Below are 26,952 nucleotides of genomic sequence, written 5' to 3'. Positions count from 1 at the left end.
TACCAGATAGACAAATACTTAAAAAAAAAAAAAAAAAAAAAAACTAACCTTTTGGAAATGGAACTGCCTTAATATTCTACATCTATTTTTATAACTCCCTTTAGTCTCAGAACAACAACAACAACAAAAATCTACTTGAGCTGGAAGACGGTGGCGCACACCTTTAATCCCAGCACTCGGGAGGCAGAGGCAGGCAGATGTCTGTGAGTTTGAGGCCAGCCTGGTCTACAAAGCTAGTTTCAGGACTGTTACACCAAGAAACCCTGTCTTGAAAAACAAAAAACAAAACAAAACAAAAAAATCTACTTGAAAACAGACCAACTTATGGTTATCATTTCATTTTTAAAATGTAAAAGCTCACCCTTTCTAACAACTTTTGAAGCTTTAGTGTCTTCTCTTCACGTAGCTTTTCCCTTAACTGCTGAGCTTTCATGTGCTTCTCCTCATATTTCTTCTTAGATTCTGCAATAGTCCTATTAATACAGACAAGTGAACAAGAGATACATGTGGTCAATGACAAGACTAAATCAGAGCTCTTTGAGCTTCAAAAATCTCAATGTATACAAGATTCATTTAAGCCTAGTACTTGTCAACTAGATAAATATGGAATGTCAAAATAAAAAATGCTGAAAAGACTCGTGGAACAATTCAATTTCAGGTAATAATCAAGATTTCTTACTATCAAGCATTTCAAGAGAATTTTCAAATACCAGACCTTTTACGAGATGGTGAAGAAAGTTTTTCATGCATGTGAATTCCATGTCCTGGAAGTCTCGCTGGCTCTTCTTCTACAATATCCCCCCAGGATGTATTTTGACGCCAAGATTCACGAGCTAATGGGGTGGGGGGTAAAAATAAAATTTGAAAAAAAAGTTTTCTGTTTAGTCATGTACTTCTTTAAAGCTAACTTTGAGATTTCTTTTAAATACACGTGTGTATATGCACAAATAAGTGGAGACTGTAGGAAACTATGGGTGCCATCCTCAGAAACCTTGTCTACTTTCTTTGATACAGGATCTCACAATGGCCTAGAGTTTACCAATTAAACAATGCTGCCTGGCCAGCAAGCCCAGAGATATACCTGACTTCACTTCCCCTTGCTGGGTTCATGAACACATATAACCATGCCTGGCATTCTAACTTGGGATTTGAGGACTGACCCCCACTGCACAACCCTGTAAGGCAATCGCTCTATTTACAAGCTGTCTCCACATAAACACGACTTGTAAAAGCATTTCTACCTCAAATTATTTTACCTAAAAATTGCATATAAAATGATCTAGTGTATCCCATTATGCCTACAAATACTCAGAGACATATACACACAATACCTTCATAATCTGCAAGAACATCATTCCAGTCCATAGATATGCCACAGAAAGATAGACTCCCACTGCCCATGCTAGCCTAGAATGTAATAAAAATTGGAGAAATCTTTTACACATAATATTATAAACTTAAAAATGAACTACATATGAAATTCTTCTAACAACTTCTAATAAACTTCACTGAACAAACCAACCAAAACAAAACTATATCCCTTACACAGTCATAATCACCAAGTTAAAATGCTCAGACTATGTATTGTCATTCATAAGCACTTATATTTCAAAACAAGTAAACTAGTCTTACACAAAACATACTTTTGAATTCAAAATTATTTGGTAGTAATTATTAGGAAAAAAATAAGATATAAAACTTATGGTTGTTTTATTTAACAAATCTCCTCCATCAACGTATATACCCTGAGTATTTAGCAACAAAGCAATACATCTTTGCTATTAATTAGTAAGATAAAACAAGAATAATACATTCTTTTCTCCTTAGAAATTAAAGTCTGAGAAATATTAGGTTCTTAACTTCTGACAGATACAATTTCTTGATTTGTAAAATGAGAACGAGAACTTTCTACTTATCAATTGTATCATATATGAAAATACTTTCTAACAATGTTAAAAGAAAGATTTGCTGTTGCTTATTATTTAAGCCACCACAATAAATTTTACTATTATTCAAGATTTTAAAACACTAAAAAGCTCACAGAAAAATCACTGTCGTTGTCAGTCTCTATATTAATGTCATTGTTTTCTTCAGCTTCGATTTCTCTAGTTAACTGTTCTTCTTCAGCAATAGCACTGGCAATGGCTTCTTCATTGGCCTTCTCTAGACGATCTGCTAGCTCTTCTTTTTTAGCAAGAACTTCTGCCATGGACTATAACATTTTTAAAAACAAAAAATAGGACAGAATAAAGAAACATTAATGAATTTTTCTCTCTGATAATAAACTAAATATACATAGATATGAAAGTATATATACAAATATAGATATGAAAGTATACATACAAAATAAAAATGTTGACCTAGAATCAGAAAACCTGGATCCAATAAAAGCTCAAGCACACATTAGCAGTATGACTTACAAGGTGCATAAAGCCAAGGGCTTATTTGTTGCTCCATGAAATGCAACAACAATACATTTCTGACCTTCTTTACCAGGCTTATGAGAAACTGTGAAGTTATGTAAATAACAGATATTATCCAAGGAAAGTGGGAATTTCATCTTAATGCCCAAATCCAAAACAGCTGCAGATAAAATGTTTTCCTTCAAAATGAAACAAGGATAGTATGCTGTAATAGGAACATAAAAAGAATGCAGGCTATGGAGGTGATTATATATTTTGAACATGTTTTTATAATCTAAAAATAAATATAATTAAACAATGACTAAGAATTTTCTGTTAATAAGTACTATGAGTATCTCAGAATTTATACTATAAATCCAAAGACAAACACTGAAATAATAAAAAGAAGATTTATGCTTAATAAGCCAACAAAAGATATAAAACAGAATTTTAAAAAGCAAAAAATGGCAGGGGCAGAAGAAAGGGAGTGAGGGGGAACTGGGGTTGGTATGTAAAATGAAAAATAAATTTTTTAAATAAAAAAAGCAAAAGATGGAACAATATACACAAGTCAAAGGTAAACAAATACTAAGTTGGTAACTGTAAACAAATCGCAATACATGTAGTCTAAATATCACCAATTCATTAGTTAAGACTGTGAAACTGAATCAAAAGCAACACTCAACCATGCTTCTAATAAAAAACTAAAATAAAGATATAGATTAAAAGTAAATAATAATAACAAAAAAAACCTGACATAGGAAGCAAGAAGGACTGGAAGGAGCTGTTAGGAGTAAAGGTAGGGGAAATGATGTAATTATATTTTAATTTCAGAAAATTAAAAAAAACCTGATATAGTCACATCAAAGCCAGATTTCAGAGCAAAATCTACCACCAGAACAAAGACGGTCATTTCATAAAGGGACAATTTACCATGAATGCAAGCCTCTTAAAGTCTAATGAATTTAAGAGAGTTTCAAACTATACAAGGCAAAGCCTAAAGGGAAAAACAAAAGAGATCTAAGAACAACGACAAAAAACCCAGTAACTTCTTTAGAAAAAACCCTAGCAGTTCTCTAGATGATTAAGTATGAAGTTTATATAGACTATCAGATTTAAAACTCCTAAAGTATAGTGGATAAATAAAAACATATAAATATCAAGACCTGTATGCAGATACTAAACTAGAAGCAACCCAGATGTCTTTAAACAAATGAAGGAACAAACACTGTGCTTATGTACAAAAGAAGCCATTGCTCCTGCTGAAAAAGCAGTGCACTATCACGCACACCTCGTGCATGAGCCTACAAACAGCTATTCTGCAAGAGATGCCAAACAAAGACCATAGGCTTAATTTATACAAAAGTCTGAAAACACAAATTTAGACATAGTGACAGATAGAGAAGAGGTGACAGGGGAAGGGGAAGATGGCAAAAGCAGGGCTGGAAGGAAGGCTGTGGAGAGAAGAGTGGGAACTTAGCAGCACTCACTGTTCAGGATCTCAGGCATAGTGCTGGATTCAAAGGTATAAACACAAGGAAAAGTTCATCACTTTGCATACACTAAATATGCGAAGACTACTAAAAACCAGTTATAACTCAATATATTTATTTCAAACTGCAAAAACTTAAATGTCAGGCTTTAAGTAATGTGGAACAAAATCTACACATCTCTATTAGACTCCCCTTCCACATTCACTAAGAGGCTCCCTTCAAAACACACAAAGAACAACAGAAAACAAAACAAAACAAAAACTCACAAAGGAGTTTATGTCCCCAAGGAATAGAATGAGTTAGGAAGTTTAAAAACTATGACTGTGCATAAGACATTCGTCCTATAAGCCTGAAGGTCCTACAGAAAGTAGCTGTTACTAATGTCTCACATAACATAAAAACAATACCTAAATTCCAAACATCAAAGTGTGTGAGTGTGTGTTTGAAAAGGTAAGTTAATACATAAATCCACTGTTTCCTCATTGTCTCACTCAATTTTATATTTATTGAAAAATATTTAAATTTGAAACATAAAAATCTGAAGATACAAATCTTGTACCAGAGCTTATGAATGACACACTGATTCAGTATCCATACACAACTTTGGACCAGGTAGTAAGATACAAATAATTTACTATCATTCTAAGCAACTTTTCAAGAAAATTTGAAAATTCAATTCTAAAACGTTAGGATCAATAGAAATTAGACTTCTAACAGATTATTATTATTATTATTATTATTATTATTATTATTATTATTATGTTAGAAAGGTTGGCTTTTGTCTTTTCAAATGCTTTTATCAGCATATAGTCATTAGACATAATAATGGACTTTATTATGACATTTTATGCACATATATAATGCATCTTTTCAAGAATATTTTTATTAATTGAGAATTTCATAAAGTATATAAAATTCCCATGGCTGCCTTCCATCTCTTCCCATTTAATCTTTAATCTTCTCCTTTTTCCTTTTTCCTTTCACATCCTTTCACATCAAGTTGAGTTTGTGTTGCCCAGCTAGTGTTGGAAATAGGGCCTACTTCATCAAGTGGCCAACCTCATTAAAAATGTGATCACATAACAAACAAAAGAAAACAAAACACCCCTGACTCTCCCTCTCCTAGAAGCTACCAAATGCCATAGCTCCCGAACTAGTGCTGGAATTTCAAGTCACCCCCACAACACCCTGTGCTGGGATTTTAGTCTGGCTGGAGCTGGGACAAGCTTGTGTATGCTGTCACAACTGTGATGAGTTCAATGCACAGTTGCCTTGTTGTGCGTGGAGAATATTGTTTTCTTGATGTTACTGACCACCTCTGGTTCTTACAATCTTCACAAGGGCTGAGGGTCTCTGCAGAAAAGGTTGGTTTTTTAAAATTTTTTTTTTAACATTAAGACTCAAACTAAGGGCCCTACACATGCCAAGCAAGTATGGAAGTCAGAGAGACTTCCAGTCAATTTTTGGTAATAGTTCTGTTAAGCAGGTGAATAGAAAGTAATTTGGGTTTTGTTTTATTTTAACTAGTTCTGTGACAATATACTGAGAAACAAAATAAAAATCAGTTTTCTCATCACTGCAAGAATCTGTTTCTGCTCAGTTAAGAAACTACATGTGACGCTACTGAAACAACCCAGGAGAGCCTTCCCACAATCAAATCACAAGATAAACAACTATGTTTTCTGACTGCAGAGACTAAAAATATAAATATGACAAACTTTAGATTTTAGGATGAGTAATTACTTGCTTGATCCTAATTATGTGCAATTTTTAAGTTCATTACTAGAAAACACAAGAAAATTTAAACTAGCATGACCTCATTAAAGGAAACGAAATTTATTTTTTGTTACTGCTATCATGTTCATTTCTTTTTCTTCCACTTAAACATCCCATATCAATTTCCTACTACACTTGCAGATATCCTAAGTTATTAAATTTTAAAATAAATTATTATTTACAATCACCTTTAAAAAAATAAAATGAAGAACCCAGGAAATGGTTTATTTAATAAAGTGCCTGCCACTCAAACATGAGGACCTGAGTTCAGGTGTCCATCACACATAAAATTCAGGCATAGAAGGACATCTCTGTACATACCTGGGAATAGAGTGACGGAAACAAGCAGGTCCGTGGAGTTCACTGCCTAACTATTCTAGCCACCCTGGGAATAACAGGGTTAGTAAGCCTCCCTGTCTCACTTAAGGAGGGGAGCAATAGAGGAAGACATACTGATACTCACTATCAGTCACCACACATATGTGCATGCACAAACATGCCATGTACATACAAATATCAAATATATACTTACACAAAGGGAAAGTTTAAAATATGTATTCATATATATATGTACATATATTCTACATATATATTCAAAAGGAAAAAGTTAAAAGATAAAATTTGAATCATAATGTATCTCATGTTATATATGTGTCCACTTCTTTAAAAAGACAGTAAAGGAAAGCTGGCTGAGTGCTACTGTGGACCAGCCCCGGGGGGTGGGGGGGGCAGTAATACTAAAATGAGAAACAGAAATAGATGAGCACATACTAGACAATCATACAAAAACATAAAACTACAGATGATCAATGCATTTTCAAAGATTTGAGACTAAAGATAAATAAATGTCATCTTAAAGACTAACTCCAGCTGGTTTTGAAGGCCCACTCCTGCGATCCAAGCACCTGACAGGTGTAAACACAATCAAGAGTTCAATGTCATCCTCAGCTACAAAACAAATTCAAAGCCATCTGACAGTACAGGAAACCTTGACTAAAAAAACAAAACCGAAAGCAAAGCAAAGACCAGCAGGCATCCTTTCCATCTATGGGAATGCTAGATATTGAAGAAAAAGTCTTTTCTGGTACAGAGTTAGTTTTTTTTTTCTTTCTAGTTTTATCTATTTACTTATCTAATTATTTACTGTGTGTGTATGTGTGTGTGTGTGTGTGTGTGTGTGTACACGTGTGCGCACGCACGCACTTGGTTTTTTGAGACAGGGTTTCTCTGTGTAGCCCGGGCTATTCTGGAACTTTCTCTGTAGACCAGGCTAGTCTTGAACTCAGAGAGGTTCACTTGCCTCAGATTGCTGGGATTAAAGGTGTGCACCACCACTGCCCAGCTAGGTGTGATTTCTTAACCCTGAACTAAAATGCATTTAATCAAATCATATATAATCTGATTCTGAATCATTACATTACCATTTTTGTCCCGTACAAATCAGTAAGAATCTTAACTATAGGAAAATATTACTGTAAGAAAAATGTTGAAATGAATTGACATATAAAATACTATATTAAACCAGTTTTGTAAAATTTAAGATTATAATACAGATCAATATTATTTAAATTTATGCATTTTTAATATAGTTGTTCAGAATTCCGATAAGTTATTCTTACCAAGTCAGCAGCACTCACATTTGAAATATCTGAAGGGTCTGTCTCGTTCACTAGTCCTGCTTTCTCTGCCAGAACTCTGTCTTTATCTGTTGACAAAGCTGTGGTGACTTGTTGAGGAACAGCAAGGCATACTGCATCATTGTGAATGGCTCGTATTTCAGAAGTATTCACTGAACTGTCTTGACTACTACCAGAATTCTTGACATCATCAAATATACTCACTGTGAACTAAAAACACATACTTTTAGAATAACCCAGGGACAACTTTCAAATGTACCAAATATTACATTTTGTAAAAGCTAGTTCTGCTTAACCTATCAACTGTGAAGCAGCACTTACCTGTGCAATAGAAAATTCTCTCTTTCTCTGTGTGAAGCATAGCACAGCAGAAGGAAGAAACTATTCAGCTGCAGAAACTTTAATCTGCATGCTTACTATGTGCTAAGCATCAGTCTTTGGTATTCTAAGAAATGATGCCATAACAACTGCAATATTTCCTTTTAGTAGACTGGCTTTTACTTATTTTTAACATTTATTTGTTATAAATGTCTGCATGTGTATGCATGTACACACCTGTCACTGAGCTTATGTGATCAGAGGGCAACTTGCATGAGTGGATTCTCTACTTCTATTATGTGGGATCTGGATATTAAGCTTGGGTCACTGGACTTGGCAACAAGTACCTTTATTTGCTAAACCATCTAACCAGTCCTAGTAGGCTAATTTTTAATGAGCATTTCATATCTCTCACAAGGAAATCTAGTCACACTCATAATGCTAACTACTGTACTCATTTGACCAAAGGTACTATGCAGTTGGTTGTTTGTGGAGTGTCTAATATCAAATGGAAAGAGCAGCATTCTAAAAATATCCTGAAATCATTTCTTACTAAAATATATTTTGGGGACGTTTACGTAAAAGTATCAAACTTGTCCTCTTTAAAACATGATCTCACCAATTTTTGAGATTTTGAAAAAAAAACTAAAAAGACAACCTATAGAAGTCTCAGGAAAAAAATAGGTTGACCTAATAGAACACATCTAAAATACCCAGATTAAATACCCAGATAAATACTTTAGATTTATATGTCCCTCACTCCCCCTTTAGAGTAACTTACACATGACTAACAAATGTTAAAATACAAAAAGACTGTAACATTGGCTTAGACCACCTACATATTCATTTTAAAATCTAATTTAGTAAATATAAACAAGTCTATTTTACATTCCAACAGATTTTTAAAACATTCCTTTAGGTTACAATTATAATTTGGGTCAAAGAACTAAACTTAAATTAATGAATTTAATACTCATATCCCCTCTAAATAAGCACTGATAAATACTATGGTGGCCATATAGTTCCCAGGTTAAGGAACTCTTTCTAAAAATATAAAACTTGGCCAAGTCATACAAGCTACTGTAGACCTCCTACTCTTGGTCAGACTAAGCATCCAAAGTATTGATTTTAACATAAACATCATGTAAATCGGGTCACAATGTTTACAATGTTATCAGCATTATTAACCTGTCAGTCACCATGGTTTGTAATCTTCTTGGCAATATTTACATTTGCATTACTGATGTTCACAGCATAGTTGACTGTTTATTATAGAACTAAGCTCTCACACTATAACATCAGGGTAATGTTTCAATTACTCAGAAATTCTTTGTATGTACTACTCTTGAAATCTCAAAATTAAAATGTATATATTTCAATACCCAAAAACTGTCATGAGTTTTCTTATCAGATTATAGTTTTAAGTAAGACACATCAGTAAAATTACTGATGATAGGTAAAATTAAAAAGTGACTTATTCCCAAGCATGATGACAAATGCTTAGAATCCCAGCACTGGGGCAGTAGAGGCAGAAAGACCATGGGGACCACAGGTTATATACAGTGTGGACCCTATCTCAAAAGAGCCAGAACTGGGCATCATGCCGCACACCTCTGATCCTAGCACTCAGGATTGAAGGCATTGAACCTCTGTGAGTTCCAGAGTAGCCTGGTCCACATAGGAAGTCCCAGGCCACCAAGGTTATGTAGTGAGACCCTGTTTGAAAATAAAAGGAAGGAAGAGAGGGAAGTAGGAAGTGAAGGGAAGGGAAAGGAAGGGAAGGATAGGGAGAAGAAAGAAGAAACGAAAAAGAGAGGTAAAATGGGAGGAAAGGAAAAAAGAAGGGAGATTTCTTCACTAAGGATATCCAAGCATTAGAGTTTCTTAAATTACATCTAATAAATATATACTGACAATTTTCTGCATGTCTAGGGCTTTTACATTTTGTCTCAAATTAGAACACTATGTAAGCTATCACTTGAAGAAGCTTGCAATCCCACAATGACATAAAAAAACACAGTGAAGAGTCTAGCACATCAAGGGTACTGTAACATTGGAGCTTTGTCATGGCCAGGATTGGTAGTGCATGTCTGTGGCTCTAAGTACTCAGAAGGCTGATAAAAGGATCACAAGTTCAAAATCAGCCTGGGTTACAAAGTGAAATCAAGGCAAACTTGAGCACTTAGGTAACACTTTATCTCAGAACAAAAAATTTTACAAAAAAAAGTTGCACATTGATAGAGTACTTGCCTGGCATGTGTATGACCTCACAAGGTTTATTTGCCAATACCAAAAAAAATAAAGAAAAAGAAAAAAGCAAGACCAGGAAGTTAAAGATTATTTCCAACAAGGAAAATACCTTTTGGGTGAATATTAATTTAAACAGTAGATATTCTAAACAGAAAATATTATAATATAACTATTGTATAAATGATTTCTTTAGATCCTTTCCTCTGCTAACAAGAAATATATCATTGTTCATTTTACATAATAATTACAGCAAACAAACAAGAAATTGTATATAAATATCTAAAAAGTGTATGAGTTCTTAAGTTAAAGAGAAGAAATACTGGGAACATTAACTACAAAAAGGATACTTAGCATTGATATTTGTAGACCATTAAAGCAGAATAGTATCAATATGTCAATGTCATTTTTAAAAAAGATTTAATTATTTATTGCATATACAGTGTTCTGCCTGCAGTACAACTGCACGCCAGAAGAGGGCACCGGATCTCATTATAGATGATTGTGAGCCACCATGTGCACTTCCTGGTCATCCTCAGGGGCTATACTGCCCAAAACCTCCTCTCTCTTCCTATCCCACCCAGCTTGCATCCACAACCCCCCCCCCCCCCCCGTCTAACTCCCTCCCCTCTTTGACCACATAACATCTCCCAGCTCAGCCTGTTCGGAGGGGCTGGGACCGAATCCGAATGGGAGGGCAAATGGGAGGGTGGTGGCTCCTTTGTCCCAATAGCCTGCCTGCAGCAAGCAAGGTAGGCCCTTTGTTTATGAGCCACCCAAGCAGCAAGCAGATCCGATCCGGGCACCAGGAGAGACATCATTGGGGTGAGTGAGTTTCTGACTGCAGCAGCAGCCCGGGACAGGGAACTCAGACATTCCTCATCCCTCCTACACTTCCTGGTCATCCTCAGGGGCTATACTGCCCGGTACCTCCTCTCTCTTCCTATGCCACCATGTGGTTGCTGGGAATTGAACTCAGGACCTCTGGAAGAACAGCCAGTGCTCTTAACCACTGAGCCATCTCTCCAACCCCTCAATATCACTTTTTAAATCACTAAACTCCAAATGAAGCAAGAGAACACCATCTGAGTCAATCAATGATAAATCTGGTCAAATTATAATCATTGTGGCATTACAGAAAGTCATTTATTTCTGTCATAAAGGAATAAAACAAACTGAACTGTAGGCAAAAAAAATGAATAAAGAACACTGTTTACAAAGCAAAACAAAACAAAACAAAAGGGCAATGAGTTCTTCCAAACACTTCAAGTCATGAAAGCCTAAAAAAGATGAGGGACTGTCCCTAACGAAAACGAGTAAAGAAGCTGTGTATGGTGGCTCACACCTTTAATCTCAGCAACATGGAGGCAGGGACAGGCAGATCTCTCTAAGTTTGAGGCTGCCTTGTCCACAGAGCGAGTTCTAAGACAGCCAAGTCAAGGCTATACAGAGAAACTCTGTCAAAAGAATGGCTGGGGCGGGAGGGAAATGGGAGGAGGGGAGGAAGTGGAAATTCTTAATTAAATAATAAAAATAAAAAAAAAGAATGGCTGGGGGCGGGCGGGGGAGGGAGGAGGTGATGGAGAAAAGACAGTAAAGAAAACCAAAAGTACCATGAGATTCTAGATGAGATCCCAAATCAGTAGACAAATAATTCACAAAGATGATCAGTAGGGCCATGCATAATAACATATTCCTTAAGTCCCAGAAAGTGAAACAGGACAATCATGGGTTTGAAGCCAGTCTGAGCTACACAGCAAGACTGTCTCAAATAAAAAGGCAAACAATAAAGGCAGTCAGTCATGGTAGATATAACTGTAATGCCAATCCCAAAAGGCTGAAGCAGGAGGATAGTTATATTCTAGGCCAGCCTGGGCTACAGAGTAAGACTCCCATCTTTATACTATAATCAAAGGGGTGAACAAGATGGCTCACTGGATAAACTACACAAGCCTGATGATATGAGTTCAAAACCCCAAACTAAGAAGATTGAAGGAGAAAACCAACACTTCCAAGTTGTCCTCTGACCTCCAACCTCCACAGGTGCAACCTGACAAACACACACACAAGTACAATTTTAACAAAAAAAAAAAAAAAAAAAAAACCTAGGTCTTTAAAATTAAAACAAAATACTAAAATCTTAATACAATTGTTTGGTTGGATCCTCCAGCTCACCTCTGCAATCTAGAAAGCCTGTCTCTCTCTCTCTCCAAACCCTGCCCATTCAAAGTCGCCAAACAAAGAAAAGGTGCCCAAAGCCTTGGTTCCACATGATTGGCAGCTACTGCAGCTTCCTACTTTGAAGTTGCTAGCTGCCCAAATCCCTGCTTAAAGTGCTCAGTTTCTGCCCATACTTGGGGAAAAACCCAGTTAGTGTTGGTCACATCACTTCTGGCCTAACACCTATAAAGTTTCCCGACTTTCATCTATGGGCACCACTTCTCAGGCCTCCATCTCTAAGACTGAAGAACCTGCCTGGGGGTTGCTTTGCTCAAATAAACCTGTTGTTATACTTTTTCAATTTGGCTTGAACTGGCGCACTACATTGGCAGAAGAACCTATTATTGGGGATAGGGGTAGAAAGCCTATTAACAATAAGAAAAATTTGAATACTGACCATAAATTAGATATTATATAAATGTTAAATTTACAGAATTGCATAATATTGCTACATAAAAGAATGCATCTGTTCTCAGAAGATGCATGCTATGGTACAAAACTAGATGACTTTGATGTTAGCACATTAACCTCAAGTACTTAGCAAAGTATAGAGAGACATGCAGACAGAGGAAAAAAGAAAATGTAATAAACATTAACTTGGAATCTAAGTAGGGGAAGATTCACCCATCGAATCCTAAACTTCCCTTAAGCTCTCAATCTTAAAGATGAAGAGTGAAGTGGAGAGGATGAGACATCCCACCACACACAGCTGTCCTCGAAAACAGCAGTGAGGACTTTCAGAACACATACCTGAGTTCTCTCAGCAAGAGGACGGTCAGAAGAATGGGGTGAGTCTTTGGACAGAGGTTCAGCAACAGAAGGTCTGTCTTCAATAAGATCACCCTTCAGTGTCCTTTCTCCAGGTAAAAGGCATACATTTTCCTTATCACTGTCATCCTTTGACCTTAAAGTTTCTGTCCCCAGTGAAGCCCGTGGCATCGCAGCTGTGGATCGGGGACGAACTGGCCTTCCTCTCTGAACAGTTTCCCATCCTTCAGCATCTTTCCGTTCTATGCAATTAAGGGACAAAAATAAATCAAATTTTCTTTAGATGGTAAAAATTTTGAGAAACCTATACAATAAAAATTTTTTCCAATCTAATTTCATTAATTTCTCCTATGCCATTGTTTTTCCTAAAATATTTTAAGGTAAATTCTAGACATTATTGCACTTTTACTCAGTCTATTTTTAACAGAAAACATGTTTAATACTATTAGTATACCCAACAAAAGTAATAACACAATAAATTATATCAATTATATATTCAATATTTAGATATAGGACAAATTAAAAGAGAAATCATAAAATGAGTAAGAACCACAGAGGAAGAAAAAAACTGAATTACACAATTAAAAGAGTTTAACAAAAGATTTCACTTCCCAATTAATTTAACCAGTTCCCCTTCAAACCATGATGATCAATCACTTCATTCTTTAAAAGAAAGAAAAACATTACTGAAAACTTGGACCTAATCCATGAGTGCAGATGGCCAGCACAAATACTACCATACAATTAAACAACTGGCACAAGTAAAAAACAGTATTTCAGAATAAAGACTATACCAAGGTCATGAGGAAACAAAAAATACTTACAAATTACATCTTCAATGAACTTCCAGTGAAAACTATATTGATAAATTATTCTCATAATAATGAATGTTTAAGAACAGCAAATCATGCATTAAACTGAGCCACACTAAACAGAATGTTGGAACAGAAGTATAAAAATTAAAATTAAAAACTAAAAACTAAAAATTACAATTCCTTTCACAATTTTATATGTATAAATTTTCCAGTAGTATAAATTTCATTAACAAAATTGCATTCAACTCAGTTCAATATACTAACTGAAGGATAACTGAAATACCCCACCTGGTTGTGATGCATTACTTATCACAACATTTAGTTCACTAATGCTTGATTAGAATACTTATATTAGTGTCCAAGAGGCAAACTTTCTGTAATTTCTATGTTAGGTCTTGATGTTAAGATTGTGCTAACATCATAAAATATGATCTTTCTTTCCCCCAGGATAAATTTTCATAGGCTTGATATTTTTATTTTAAAAGTCTAGAAGACTTTACGCATCTTGACATAGAATCTTATTTGTGAAAAAGTATTTCAGATTCACATTTTTAAGATACCTATAAAATCCCTTTAAGTTTTTCTAATTTTTGTGCTGTAAATGTGAAGTTATAGTATAAGAATTCTGCTAATTTCTTATGATTTTCCAAATCTGAGGCGTAATACTGTTTTAACACCCTATTACTATCTTGTCAATCAATACTGGCATTCTCTATGACATTCCTTAGTTCTCTTTTTTTCCTTCACCCAGATTATTAGAGTGGTCATTTTATTTATCTATCTGAAAAATACCTTTTAACTTTACAACTATCTACTTTTCTTTTTAAGTTCCTTGGGCTTAACCTTTTCTTTTGCAAATTCAAAAGAAAGGGATTTTGGTTTTTCTTCTTTATCTCATAAGGTTTTTAAGCATTCACCTTTATTTAATTCACTTTCTCAAATTTTCACTGAGATGTTCTTTCTGACATTATTCATAAATAACTATAAAGTTCCATGTAATAGTAACAAAATACATTTTATTTTTATTTTATAAAGTGTGTGTTCATGTGCACGTATGGGGGCATCAGAGGCCAACTTTCAAGAATTGGTTCTCTCTCTCTACTCTGTGGTTCCCAGGTGTCTAATTCAGGTCATCAGTACTGACAGCAAGTCCTTTATCTACTGAGCCATCTTACCAGCACACCCCACCTCTGACATGATTTAAATCACCTGAAATTTCCTAAGACTTTCTAACAATACAGCATGTTTTAATTTTGGTAAATGTTCCATGTATGCAAGCATATGTATTTAGAGTTAATAGTTCAGGCCATAAAAAAGAACTTGAATGAAAATTGGCCTTTTTCTTGCCAAAAACAGCCATAAAAACTAGACAAAATATATAAATGAGCTGTTTAAAACACTGGAAGGCACCCAGCATAAGCATATCCTGAAAAACTACAATTCCTGAGTAAAGGGACCGGCAGCATCAGACCTACATTCACCTTAGTATTTTGACTGAAGACATTTGAGACTGGGAGTTCAATGAACTGGGTTCTAGCAAAAGCCTGCATTCCTGGATGGCTAAACAGGCATTAGAGGCCAGAGGCAAAGTCTTACAGAAAATGGGGGAAACTACAGAGAAATAAGCAAAATAAAGAAAGAAAGAAAGAAAGAAAGAAAGAAAGAAAGAAAGAAAGAAAGAAAGAAAGAAAGAAAGAAAGAAAGAAAAAGAAAAAATCTGCATTCACTTTTCCCCAAGGTGCCTGACAACTCAGCTTTTTGTATACAAGGCAAGACTCCAAGAAAACAAGAGAGAGCAGCAGCTGGGATCTTAACAAGCTAAGCAAAAAGCAAAGCAACTGTACAAGACTGGAAAATAAAAACTGTAACTCAGGGATGTAGTGGGTTTTGTGAGTACCCCACGCTTTTCACTGGAAATCTCAAATGGAGTAATCAACCTAACACAATCTCAAACAAAACCCTGATAGGCTTAGGAACACAGTACTCCACCTCTCTTATCATCTTTCCAGACAGAGGAGGAGAAAAGCCTATAATTTTGTGTGGATTTTGTGTGTGTGTGTGTGTGTGTGTGTGTGTGTGTGCGCGTGCGTGCGTGCGAGCGAGGGAGAGAGAGAGAGAGAGAGAGAGAGAGAGAGAGAGCATGTAAACCAGAGACTGATTGTAGGTGTCTCCCTCAATTGTTCTCCACATTTGTCTTATTAGGTGTGTTGCCTGTGCATGGTGCCCATGGCAATTCAGAGAACAAGTTTCAGGAGTCAGCACTCCTTCCACTGTGGGACCTAGAAACTGAACTCAGGTCATCAGACTGACTGCTATCCAGGTTTTATAACTCTTCAATAGCCTTTTTATTGTTGTGGCTAAAGCCACTACCACTACATCACTTGTTAGTGTTGTGGCTGTTACCACCATGACAAGCACTGTCCCCTCCTCATATTACCAGCTTGGCCCACTGGCTATATAGCCTGGAGGGGCTGGGATATAAATGCAGAACTTTTCTGTTTTTGCACCATTCACAGTACTGTTTCAACTTCCACGCTGATCTCAAGTCTGGCATAAGGTCCATATGGAGGCTTTGAATTACAACTGTCAGGGGCTTCTGTTGAAGGAGGAGGGTAATTTATTCTGCCACCTAGGCCTTAGTGAGAATTGCTGCAGGTAAAAAGGTCACCAGCTGAGGCTGGTGCAAGTTGTCTGAAGAAGCCATGACCACGCAGGACCTTCTGAAATAGTTACAGCTTGGGGTGTAGTGGTCCTTATAGCTAGAATAAAGCATTCGTGCATGGCAGATGATGGTTTGAAATAGCAGGCTGACTTCCAGGCAGTCTTTCCCTTTGCCCAGGGCTGTTTGTCAGCTGCACACTTGGGGCAGAATATATTAGAACGACTCGACAACTACCTCTCAGGAAGTTGAGTAATTGCTTCTAAACAGTTCAAGTTATTAAAAGGGGGAAACTTCAAGGAATAGCTGTATTAAGGAATTAACATTAAACCAGCATTCTTAACAGTGCTTAATAGGACCTTTTCCCTAGTGTGTTGAATATCATTTAACTTCCTATCAATATTCTTAAGGACAATTGGATACAGCCCAGGATAACCTTTTTTTTTTTTTTTAAGAGAAAGCTATTAGGGAAAAACAACCTTTTAAGAATTTGAAAATGAACAGAATATTAAATGCCTCAAACATACAAATGGTTAATGGTTGAAGACACAGTTTACTGTAAAGATTAGAAAATTGAATCTACACATAGAGATTGAAATTAACCACACAAAGAAGCACCAGTTTTAAGAAGTAGGGAAAAATTATATGGAAAAGTAAGGGGGAAGTCAGAGAGATGAAATCTACTAAAACCTACTTTAAAGACAGTGTGTATAATTCTGGTGTTTGGGTTTTTCTATTGTTTTTTTTTTGTTTTGTTCTGTTTTTTTTCAAGTACAGATAATTCAAAACAGCTGTAATAAGTGTGGAAAGAAAAGGTTGACCAGCAGGCGAGAAGTGTGGGGACTGGGATGCAGATATCACCACTTACTCTAGGTGGGTAGCATTTTTAAATCTAATACTACATTTCCAAAATCCATCAATACTTCACGTAGGTTTAAAATATGTTATGTTTGAGAATTTCATATTTTTATATAATGTGTTTTGGTTAAATCTACTCCTATTCTCGCTGCTCTAATTCTTCTCCTACCCATCTACCACTTTCCCGCCTAATTTCACGTGCTCTTTTGTCCACTTATAGTTAAAATAGGACATGACAAGGTCATTGCATGTGTTTACTCATAGCAGCTGTGACTGTTTACACAAGACCAGAACAAGATGAAGAAAAGCACAGTCCCAGCATGGCTGGGGAAGGAGTTGATGAAAACCACCCATAGTTGACATACCACTGGCAACTAATGAGAAAGAAAGTCATGTTTCTTTAGGAATGTGAACCCCAAGAGGCAACCCATCCTTCAGCAGTCCTACACCCACAGAATCCATATTTTTAATGATAAAAAATTATGAATATACTAGCTGGTTTCATAGTAGATTAGACATATAGGACAGAAGATCAGCAAGTTAGAATACATGTCCATATCAAGAATTCAGACTGAAGATAAAGACTGGTCAGGTTTTATAAACCACAGATCTTTGTGAATTTCTGTGCTACAATTTGAATAATATTCTTATCCCATGAAAAATTGTATTGTAATTTGATGCCCAATATGATGATTATCAGTGTTGTGTTGAGTCTGGATACTATTTGCTGGTTCTCACATGAGAAGGTTGTTGTTCTGGAAGCTGGCATTGTACCTAGGCTTTTGTACATTTACTGCTTTCTACTCTATGAATGCAATGTCATTGTTATGTTGTCATGCAGTACTGGGCCATGGACAGATGTAATCAAACAAAATAAATAATTTAGCTCCCCCCCAAAAAAAAGAATTCAGACTGAAGTACAGAAGCAAAAAGAAAAGTGAGGAATGCATACACTTTGTTAAACATGTAACTGCCAAATTTGCTAGACATTTAACCTTCAATATCTTTACTGATTTTGTTTATGTACACACTCAGCTACTGCCACAAGCATGCTATGTCAGAAATAGAGAAACATATTTGTGTCTTTTCACAATGTCAGAATTTATTGAGTAACAATAAATTCACAAGTTAGGGTAGTTCAATTGGCAGGAATTTTCCTGACAGCTCTCACTTTCTTTGATAGTCCTGACCAAGTCAAACAGATTTTTAATTCCAATTTTAATTACTAACATTAACTCTCAGGTCACACATTACACATCACACAACAAAGCTACCTATCTGTGTATAAACGTGTAAGTTACAAAATGGCTCAAAAGGGATAAGAAGCAAGGGATTTTATGAAGTTCAAAGAGGCCTGAGAAACTAAAATTAGAAAACTAACAGGAATACAAAGGATTCTGTGCCAGGAAGGTTAACAAGGCAAAATGAGCAGCAGAAGCAGAGGGAAGGGCTGCTGTAGCTACAAATCAGAGCCAACCTGCAGAGTTCGGCACACCTGCTGAGACAAAAGGCATACTGCATTCAGACAAAAAAAAAAGTACATAGAAGCATGGCAAGCCCAGATAGTGAACAGGGGGTCTTGATTTGGTCCAGTATTTTCTCATTGTACCCATATTCTTCCATTTTTGGAATGGTAATGTATATTCTGTATCATTGCTGGAAGTATATAATTTGCTTTTTGATTTTTACAGAGGTTACAACTGGTACTACCTTGAGTCTCAGAACAGACTTGAACTCTGTTGAGACTGTGAAAGACTAGGGGGACTTCTCAAGTTGGACTAAACGCGTTTTTGCATTACGTTATGGCCACAAGACAATGGATATCAGGGAGTAGAATGTGATGGTTTGCACCTATATCTCAGTATTTGAATACCTGGTCCCTGTTTGGTAGCTGTTTTAGGAGAACTTGAGTCCAACCCCTACCATTCGTGCAAAAAGCTGGGGATGATAAGCATTAGGCTGCAATCCCAAAGCTATGAGACAAAGACAGGAAGATCTCAGGAAATAGATGACCAGACAATTTAGCCAACTGGTGAACTCTTAAGTTCAGTGAGAGCCCCTATCTCAAACAATAAAGTAGAGATCAATAGGAACACACCTGACATCAACTTTGGCCTCCGAAGGATAAAAGAGACAGGAAGAAAGACAGAGAGGGAAGGAGGGGAGAAGAGAGGGCAAGAGAAGGGGAGAAGAGGGAAGAAAAAAAGAGAAAGAAAGAAGGAAATTCAGCAGTGTAGTCGTCCTCTGCTTTGTATTTTGTGTTATCAACATTCATTCTGCTGTACCCAAACCCCACAGTCATAATGCTTACACAGTCGACACTCCTGACTTGTCTACATTTATTCCTTCTGGGTCTCCTTAGGTGTCCATCTGAAATCATTTTCCATCCATCCCAAAAGCTATCTACAGCATTTGAACACAGACCTGCTGTTTACAACTTTCTGAAACTTTTCCCTGAAAACATTTTTATTTTAACTTGGTAACGTACATTTTCTTGGCTATGTCTCCAGCATTCTAAACATATTCTCCATTGTACTTAGCATCCATAGTTCCTCGTATAAAGTCAGCTACCTGCTGATTTTCCTTTTTGAAAATGGCATTTGTGTCCTCTAACCATTTATAAAGATTTTTCTGTTTCTCCAAATTTCAGTATTTTTATTATATTGTATTTAGAGGAAATTTATTTTGTATTTTCCTGCTTGGGCCTGAGAGGATTCCTTAAGTCTAACACTTGATTTATTTTAGAAGTTTGGAAATTTGACATCAATGTCCTTTATTTATGGCTAGAAACCAAATATGAGTGAGTACATCCCATGTTCCTCTTTTTGGGTCTGGGTTACCTCACTCAGGATAGTGTTTTCTATTTCCATCCAAGGTCCAAATCAGGAGCAGAAGGAGAGAGAGCATGAGCAAGGAACTCAGGACCGCGAGGGGTGCACCCACATACTGAGACACTGGGGATGATCTATCGGGAACTCAACAAGGCCAGTTGGACTGGGTCTGAAAAAGCATGGGATAAAACTGGACTTGCTGAACATAGTGGACAATGAGGACTACTGAGAACTCAAGAGCAATGGCAATGGGTTTTTGATCCTACTGCACGTACTGGCTTTGGGGGAGCCTAGGCAGTTTGGATTCTCACCTTACTAGACCTGGATGGAGGTGGGTGGTCCTTGGACTTCCCACAGGTCAGGGAACCCTGATTGCTCTTCGAGCTGATGAGGGAGGGGGCCTTAGTCAGGGGAGGGAGAGGGAAATGGGAGGCGGTGGCAGGGAGGAGGCAGAAATCTTTAATAAATAAATAAATTAAAAAAATAGCAAAAAAAAAGAAATTTGACGTCATTTCTAATACTGCTTTATAAAATCTTTACACCTTTTCATGGATTTCATGTATGTCCCCTCATGTTCTTCTCTTCATTTCTTTCCTTTTTTGTCTCTCTGGTCTCTCTGGGCTAGCCTTGATATTTTATGCTGTTTTCAGAGTCAACATATCGCTAAAGTCCTCAAATGTTTTCCATTGCTGTTGTTGAGATAAGGTTTCATTAGGTAGCTCAGACTAGACTGGACCTGTTATGAAGTTCAGACTAGCCTCAAACTCATGATCCTCCTATTTCTTTCTCCTAGGGTGCATGATACCATACCTAGCTAATTTTAAATTTCTTAATACTATTATTTTCTGAATTCTTCATTTTCAGAGCACTGTGATCTTTTTTTTTTTAAAGTCTGTAGCAGTTGCTGTCATCCTGATACTTATCATCATTGTGATGTGGGATTCCCCTCTGTATGCTGTGAATACCATTGGTTGATAAAGAAACTGCCTTGGCCTGTTGATAGAGCAGAGTAAAACTAGGCAAGGAAAATTAAACTGAATGCTGGGAGAAAGAAGGCGGAGTCAGTGAGATGCCATGTAGCCGCTGCAGGGAGCAGATGTGCCAGAACTTTACCCAGTAAGCCACAGCTTCGTGGTGATACACAGATTAATGGAGATGAGTTAATTTAAGATATGAGTTAGCCAGAAATATGCTTAAGCTATTGGCTAAACAGTATTGCAAATAATATGGTTTCTGTGCGATTATTTTGGGGCTGAGCAGTAGGGAACAAACAAGCAGTCTTTCTATAACATTACTAATTTATTTATTACCTTTGGCTCTCTGTACTGGTTTTTTTTTTCCTAGTAGTAACTGGGTCTGAGGAATGTAAGCTTTTTTTTGAGATCTTCCATGTTTAACAGCATACTAATCTCTTCTCAGTTTTAATGGGCAATTTAGTTAGCCATCATCTCTTTCAGAATTTTGATGATTATAAAATTTTATTTGCAGCTTCTAGATATTAAATTGATGGAGCCAACCAATCTTAGATTTTTTTTCCCCCTCTAAAACTGTGGGCTAAATAAACCTCTTTTGCTTAGAAAATACACACCCTCTGATACTATACTATAGCAACAAAAAGAAAATAGAACCCTTGCCTACTGCCAATTTGCTACAAGTTTGCTTGTACATGGAAATCAAGGACAATATATTGGATAAAAGGAAGGAATAATATTTAAAATGAGCCAACATAACTGAAATCAAAGTGAAAAAATTAAATTAAATACATTCAGTACCAAAAAAGAAATGCCCAAAATTCAATTTAGGGTGTCCTATATATGCTAGGGAAGCACTTTAACAATGAATTACTGCATTTCATGATTTTAACTAACAGAGATCAAAATGACATAGGTAAGACTAAAATGTAAATATAAAAATATATTAGGGCCAAGTATTTTAAAGTATAAATATCCCTTTTAACTACAGGCAGCCAAAACATGAATAAATAAAAATCTAAAAAAAAATGTTAACTGAAAATCACTTGCCATTTTTGCGGGACGTCTTTTGCACTGTTGTTGGTGCACAGGCTTGAGAAGGTGTTACATCAGATGTGGCAGAGCCAGTATGATGAGCCTTTACCTTGTCGGCCCAACTGACACCTGTAGGAGCCAGACATGGGGCAGTTACTGTGCCAGGTAAACTCCTATTGAGAAAAATAAACACAAGTAATAAATTAAATATCAAAGTAAAAATTGTGAAATCATAACATTACTATTACTAGTTTTTATTAATAACAATGCGTGTTAACAAGTCATTCTTGATTCAAGCTAAAATTGTTTCTTCTTTGTATATATTTCTTTCATCAATTGCAAACATGATGCTTCATTGGCAATATTCAATTTTGGTTCCTTGAAAAATGAGTAGCATTATTATCTAAAGTTATTTTTCCTCAATCTTCACACTATTCTATCCACTCCTTCTACAGTCTCTTTAATAGCTCACATTTATTTTTAAAAAAAAAAATCTGCTACTAGCTAAGCCTGGAATTCTTTTCCTTCACTAATTAAAGAATTATGCCACAGTGGAAGTAAATTTATTGGTAAGCATTACAGATCCCTCAGGTCTGAGGAGGCCCCAGGGCTGTGAGACCACTAAAGAACTCAGGTTTTTCTCACAGCCAACAGTGACATCCTTCCTCTTTTATATTGACCCAAAGGTGTTCATTCACTTCTCTCTCACCAAAATTAGGTCCCCTATCTTGGTGCACTGACATGGAAACAGTACTGCTGGCTAGTTGGGATTAGGGTTGCTCCCAAGCCCCTTTCATCTGTGGTGAAGCAGGCAAAGAGAACTCATTGCAAGTAAGGAGACATCATCTTCTTTCCCTCCCACCTTTTCCTTTCCCTGAGGCTATGGCTTTGAAGATTTCCAAAATCTTAGTGTTTTGTTCTTTTGATTTTCAGAAAAAGTGGCTCTGTAGTATAATACATACTCAATGGTTTACTTACTATTTAAATTTTGAGTTAAAATAATGAACAAAACCCAAGCTTTATAACTACATTTCAGTTTGTAAAGTACAACTCAAGCAGCATGAGATGTGGGTGGGTGCTAAGGGCAGCCAATGAACCATATCAGAAAGTAAAAAGAAGCAATGCATTTATACAAGGATAATGAATAGGATCACAAAGGGAACAGTATAAGAACTTCATACACATAGGCAGTGCCATGGATAATACTGTCAACTTGACAGGATCTAGAATTACCTAGTAGACAACCCTCTGGTCATGTCTGTGAGGGAGTTTCTAGACAGAATTACAAAGCTCCCCTAAGTTGCTTTTGCCAGGTATTGATAATGGCCATGAGAAAGGTAATTAATGCATGAATTAAAAGTCTCCAGAATTAAAATAAATCTATGTTATAAAATTCTTGGAAAGAGATTAATGAACTTCAGTAAAGAGCAAGTTCGCTTGTCTGGGAGATTGTATTTTGGTTGTTTGCTAGCTATCTTTTCCCACCTGCCAAGGTCCAAGTATCACAGGATTCTTAAAGCCCATTAACATTCACCAAAGGAAACACAATCTAAGAACCTCATAAGAGAGACTGAAAGCAAAAATCTAATTCTACTGAGCAAAGAATCAGCTTTTACTAAATGCCAGATACAGTGTTAGGATCCTCAAGATATATAGATATGTCCAAGATCTTGCTTCAACGGCAGAGAAAACAGATACTAAAAATGATAATGCTGGGGAAATAGGCTAAGTTGCTAAAGTGTTCACCATGCAATCATGAGGACCCTTCATACATGTGCAGCTTCACTCTAGCTCAGTGGTTCACACCCTGGGGTGCTCGACTCTTTTTGAGATAAAACAACCCTTTCATGGGGGTCAAATATCAAATACCCTGCATGTCAGATAGCAACAAAAATAATTACTGTATAATTTGGGGTCACTACAACATAAGGAACTGTATTAAAGAATCACAGCATTAGGAAGGTTGAAAACCGCTGCTTTAATGTAATCAGTCTTACCCAGCAATAACCCTGAGAGCCACAATAGTTACTTGCCTGCAGTATGTGCCCACTGCATTTTTTTTTATTTTACTCTGACAATTTCAAGCATATATACAATGTAGAAAAAAATGGTACCAGTAGCCAGCTAGGTCATTCATTCCTCCCCTCTCTGGCTTCCAACTTTCATGAAGAACATACAAGAATGAAAACTTATGAAATGAAAAGAAACTGTCCAGCGTAACTAGTTCTTCATTACTGTGCCTATAGAAAAGAACCTATAATATCTGAGCTCAGGAAAAAAGAAAAAAATATCCAATGTGTAATGTTCTTACTGGAAGGCTTTTCGAGTCCTCTTAGGTAAAAGAGAAGATACACAGATAAAACTTCCCTGGATGTCAAAGGACTAGGCTATCAAGTATATAGGCTTTTGTTCTTACCTTCTGTCAATCTGTGAGTAATATAATCACCTTTCCAGATTTTTGTGCATATGCTTTGTCTTACAAATCTCATACTCTAGTAACTTTCTCTCAGATATAGGAATCTGAGCAGAAATTGGTGAGCCCTTCCCTGGAAATGATGCATGATTTCTCCTACATGGGGTTGGTCCTATGAATATTTTTCTCATGGAATACTGGGTTTATAATACTATGAGTATTTTTCAAATATATACATATATAAACATGGATTTATAATACTATGCGTATTTTTTTTAAATCATCTCACCCAAAATTTAAGCTTCTTCTTGCAGTTGATGCTACATTCATTCTATCTGTTGATGGGCTTGGAATCACATGGCGTCCTGGAGACATCTTCTTTACTTCCCATGCCAGTGAGGTTGGTCTGACAATTCAGAACATAAAGTAGATTACTTTAACAACAACAAAAAAAAATGGGGAAACAAACAAATTTTTCCTTTTGGCTGTTAATGAGCAAAAACATGGTCAAAGCCTGCAACCCTGATTACCAGAACGGTTCTATACTAACAAGTGAGCAATTCCTGATGGTTCAAACAGTCAAACAACAGCAAGCACTACTTCTTTCAAAAGGGTCATGGGTTATAAAATACAGAGATGCACTGCTTGTTTGCTTGTACATTAGGCAGCTCTAGCTGGCCAGGAACTTGCTATGTAGGCCAGGCTGGCCTAGAACTCAGAGATACTCCTGCCTCTAGTTCTTGAGTAATAAAATTAAAAATGTGCACCACCATATGCAACTGAGATAAACTTAAAAATTACAAGCATCTCCACATACTGAGAAAAAATTAAAGCAATAGTACTAACTCAGATTATTTTTTTCTACCATAGAGTATTATATTTTCAACCACAGAGTAGAAACACGAAGACACTACTGCTCTTTTTTGAGAGAGCTAAGTGGTATAAATGACCTTCTGTTGTCTTTATTCTCTGTTCACAAATAATTGACAGGATTCATAGCCCACTGAAATGTTTTTCTTTTTTCTTTTAAGTATTTTTACTTTATTTTTGTACATACATAATCCCAGTTCCCCATCCCTCCCCTCTCTTCATGTTCCCCCTATCTTCCCCTCACCCCACACCTATGGGCTCTTCAGAGGGTAAGTCCTCCCATGGGGGGAGGGTCAATAAATTCTGTCACATCACCATATTGAGGTAGAATCAAGCCTCCCACAACCCCGTGTTTAGGATAAGCAAGGTATCTCTTCATAGGAAATGGGCTCCAAAAAGCCAGATCATTCATTCATTAGGGATAGTTCCTGGTCTCACTGCCAGTGGCCCCACTAACTGCCCAAGCCACCGCCACCTGCATTCAGGGGGTATAGATCGGTCCTGTGCAGGTTCCCCAATTGTCAGTCTGGTGTCTGTGAGCTCCCACAAGTTCAGGTCAGCTTTTCTGTGGGTTTTCCCATCATGGTATTGACCCCTTTGCTCATTTATTGCTCCTCTCTCTCTCTCTCTCTTCCACTGGAGTTCTGTCCAGTGGTTAGCCATGGACCTCTGCATCTGCTTCCATCAGTTACTGGATGAGGGTTTCCGGAGATCATATCTATTTCCCATTCCTAGGTGAATCCATGTATATCTCTCTCTTAGGGTCCTCTTTGTTACTTAGCTTCTCTAAGATTGTAGACTGTAGGCTAATTATCCTTTGCTCTATTCCTATTATCCAATTATGAGTGGATACAAATCATATTTGTCTTTCTGGGACTGGGTTACCTCACTTAGGGTTTTTTTTTCCATTTCCGTCCATTTATTTCAAGATGTCATTGTTTTTTTTTTACCACTGTGTAGTACTCCACTGTGTAAATGTATCACATTTTCTTTATCTATTCTTTAGTTGAGGGACATCCAGGTTGTTTCAGGTTCTAGTTATTATGAATAATAATATTATGAACATAGTTGAGCAAATGTTCTTGTGGTATAAGTGTGCCTCTTTTGGGTATAAGCCTAAAAGTAGTATTGCTAGATCCTGAGGTAGACTGATTCCCAATTCTCTGAGAAACCTTGATACTGATTTCCAAAACAGCTGCACAAGTTTGCCCTCCCCACAGCAATGGAGGAGTATTCCCCTTTCTCTACATCCTCTCCAGCATAAGCTGACAACAGTGTTTTTGATCCAAGCCATTCTGACAGGTGTAAGATGGTATCTCAGAGTTGATTTGATTTGCATTTCATTGATGGATAAGGATGTTGAGCAATTCCTTAAATGTCTTTCAGTCATTTGAGTTTCTTCTGTTGAGAATTCTCTGTTTAGATCAATACCCCATTTTTGATTGAATTATTTCACATTTTGATGTTTAGTTTCTTGAGTTCTTTCTATATTTTGGAGATCAGCCTTCTGTCAGATGTAGGGTTGGTGAAGATCTTTTTCTATTCTGAAGGCTGCTGTTTTGTCTTGTTCACTGTGTCCTTTGCCTTACAGAAGCTTTTGAGTTTCAAGAGGTCCCACTTATTAATTGTTGCTCCAGTG

General features: G+C 36.6%; 1 protein-coding gene across 3 annotated transcripts in view; it reads right to left on the bottom strand.

The window, feature by feature from the left end:
- Scaper (S-phase cyclin A associated protein in the ER) overlaps positions 1–26,952 on the bottom strand; it is a 467,165-nt gene that overhangs the window by 307,730 nt on the left and 132,483 nt on the right. For 2 of the 3 annotated variants that reach the window (XM_050119436.1, XM_050119434.1), the window contains 8 exons: positions 24,733–24,849; positions 22,046–22,203; positions 12,844–13,103; positions 7,291–7,518; positions 2,042–2,212; positions 1,332–1,407; positions 716–833; positions 362–473 (listed from right to left, as the gene is read on the bottom strand). In XM_050119436.1, coding sequence (XP_049975393.1) covers positions 362–473; positions 716–833; positions 1,332–1,407; positions 2,042–2,212; positions 7,291–7,518; positions 12,844–13,103; positions 22,046–22,203; positions 24,733–24,849 — 1,240 coding nt within the window. The remainder of the gene's footprint in view (positions 1–361; positions 474–715; positions 834–1,331; positions 1,408–2,041; positions 2,213–7,290; positions 7,519–12,843; positions 13,104–22,045; positions 22,204–24,732; positions 24,850–26,952) is intronic. The other variant, XM_050119435.1, reaches the window with a different exon arrangement.

This window comes from Alexandromys fortis, unplaced genomic scaffold, assembly GCF_014885135.2.
Source record: "Alexandromys fortis isolate MF-2015 unplaced genomic scaffold, M_Fortis_MF-2015_v1.1 scaffold_167, whole genome shotgun sequence".
NCBI classification, from domain to species: domain Eukaryota; kingdom Metazoa; phylum Chordata; class Mammalia; order Rodentia; family Cricetidae; genus Alexandromys; species Alexandromys fortis.
Note: the sequence above shows the minus strand (reverse complement) of the source record. Positions and strands in the feature narration are given on the sequence as shown.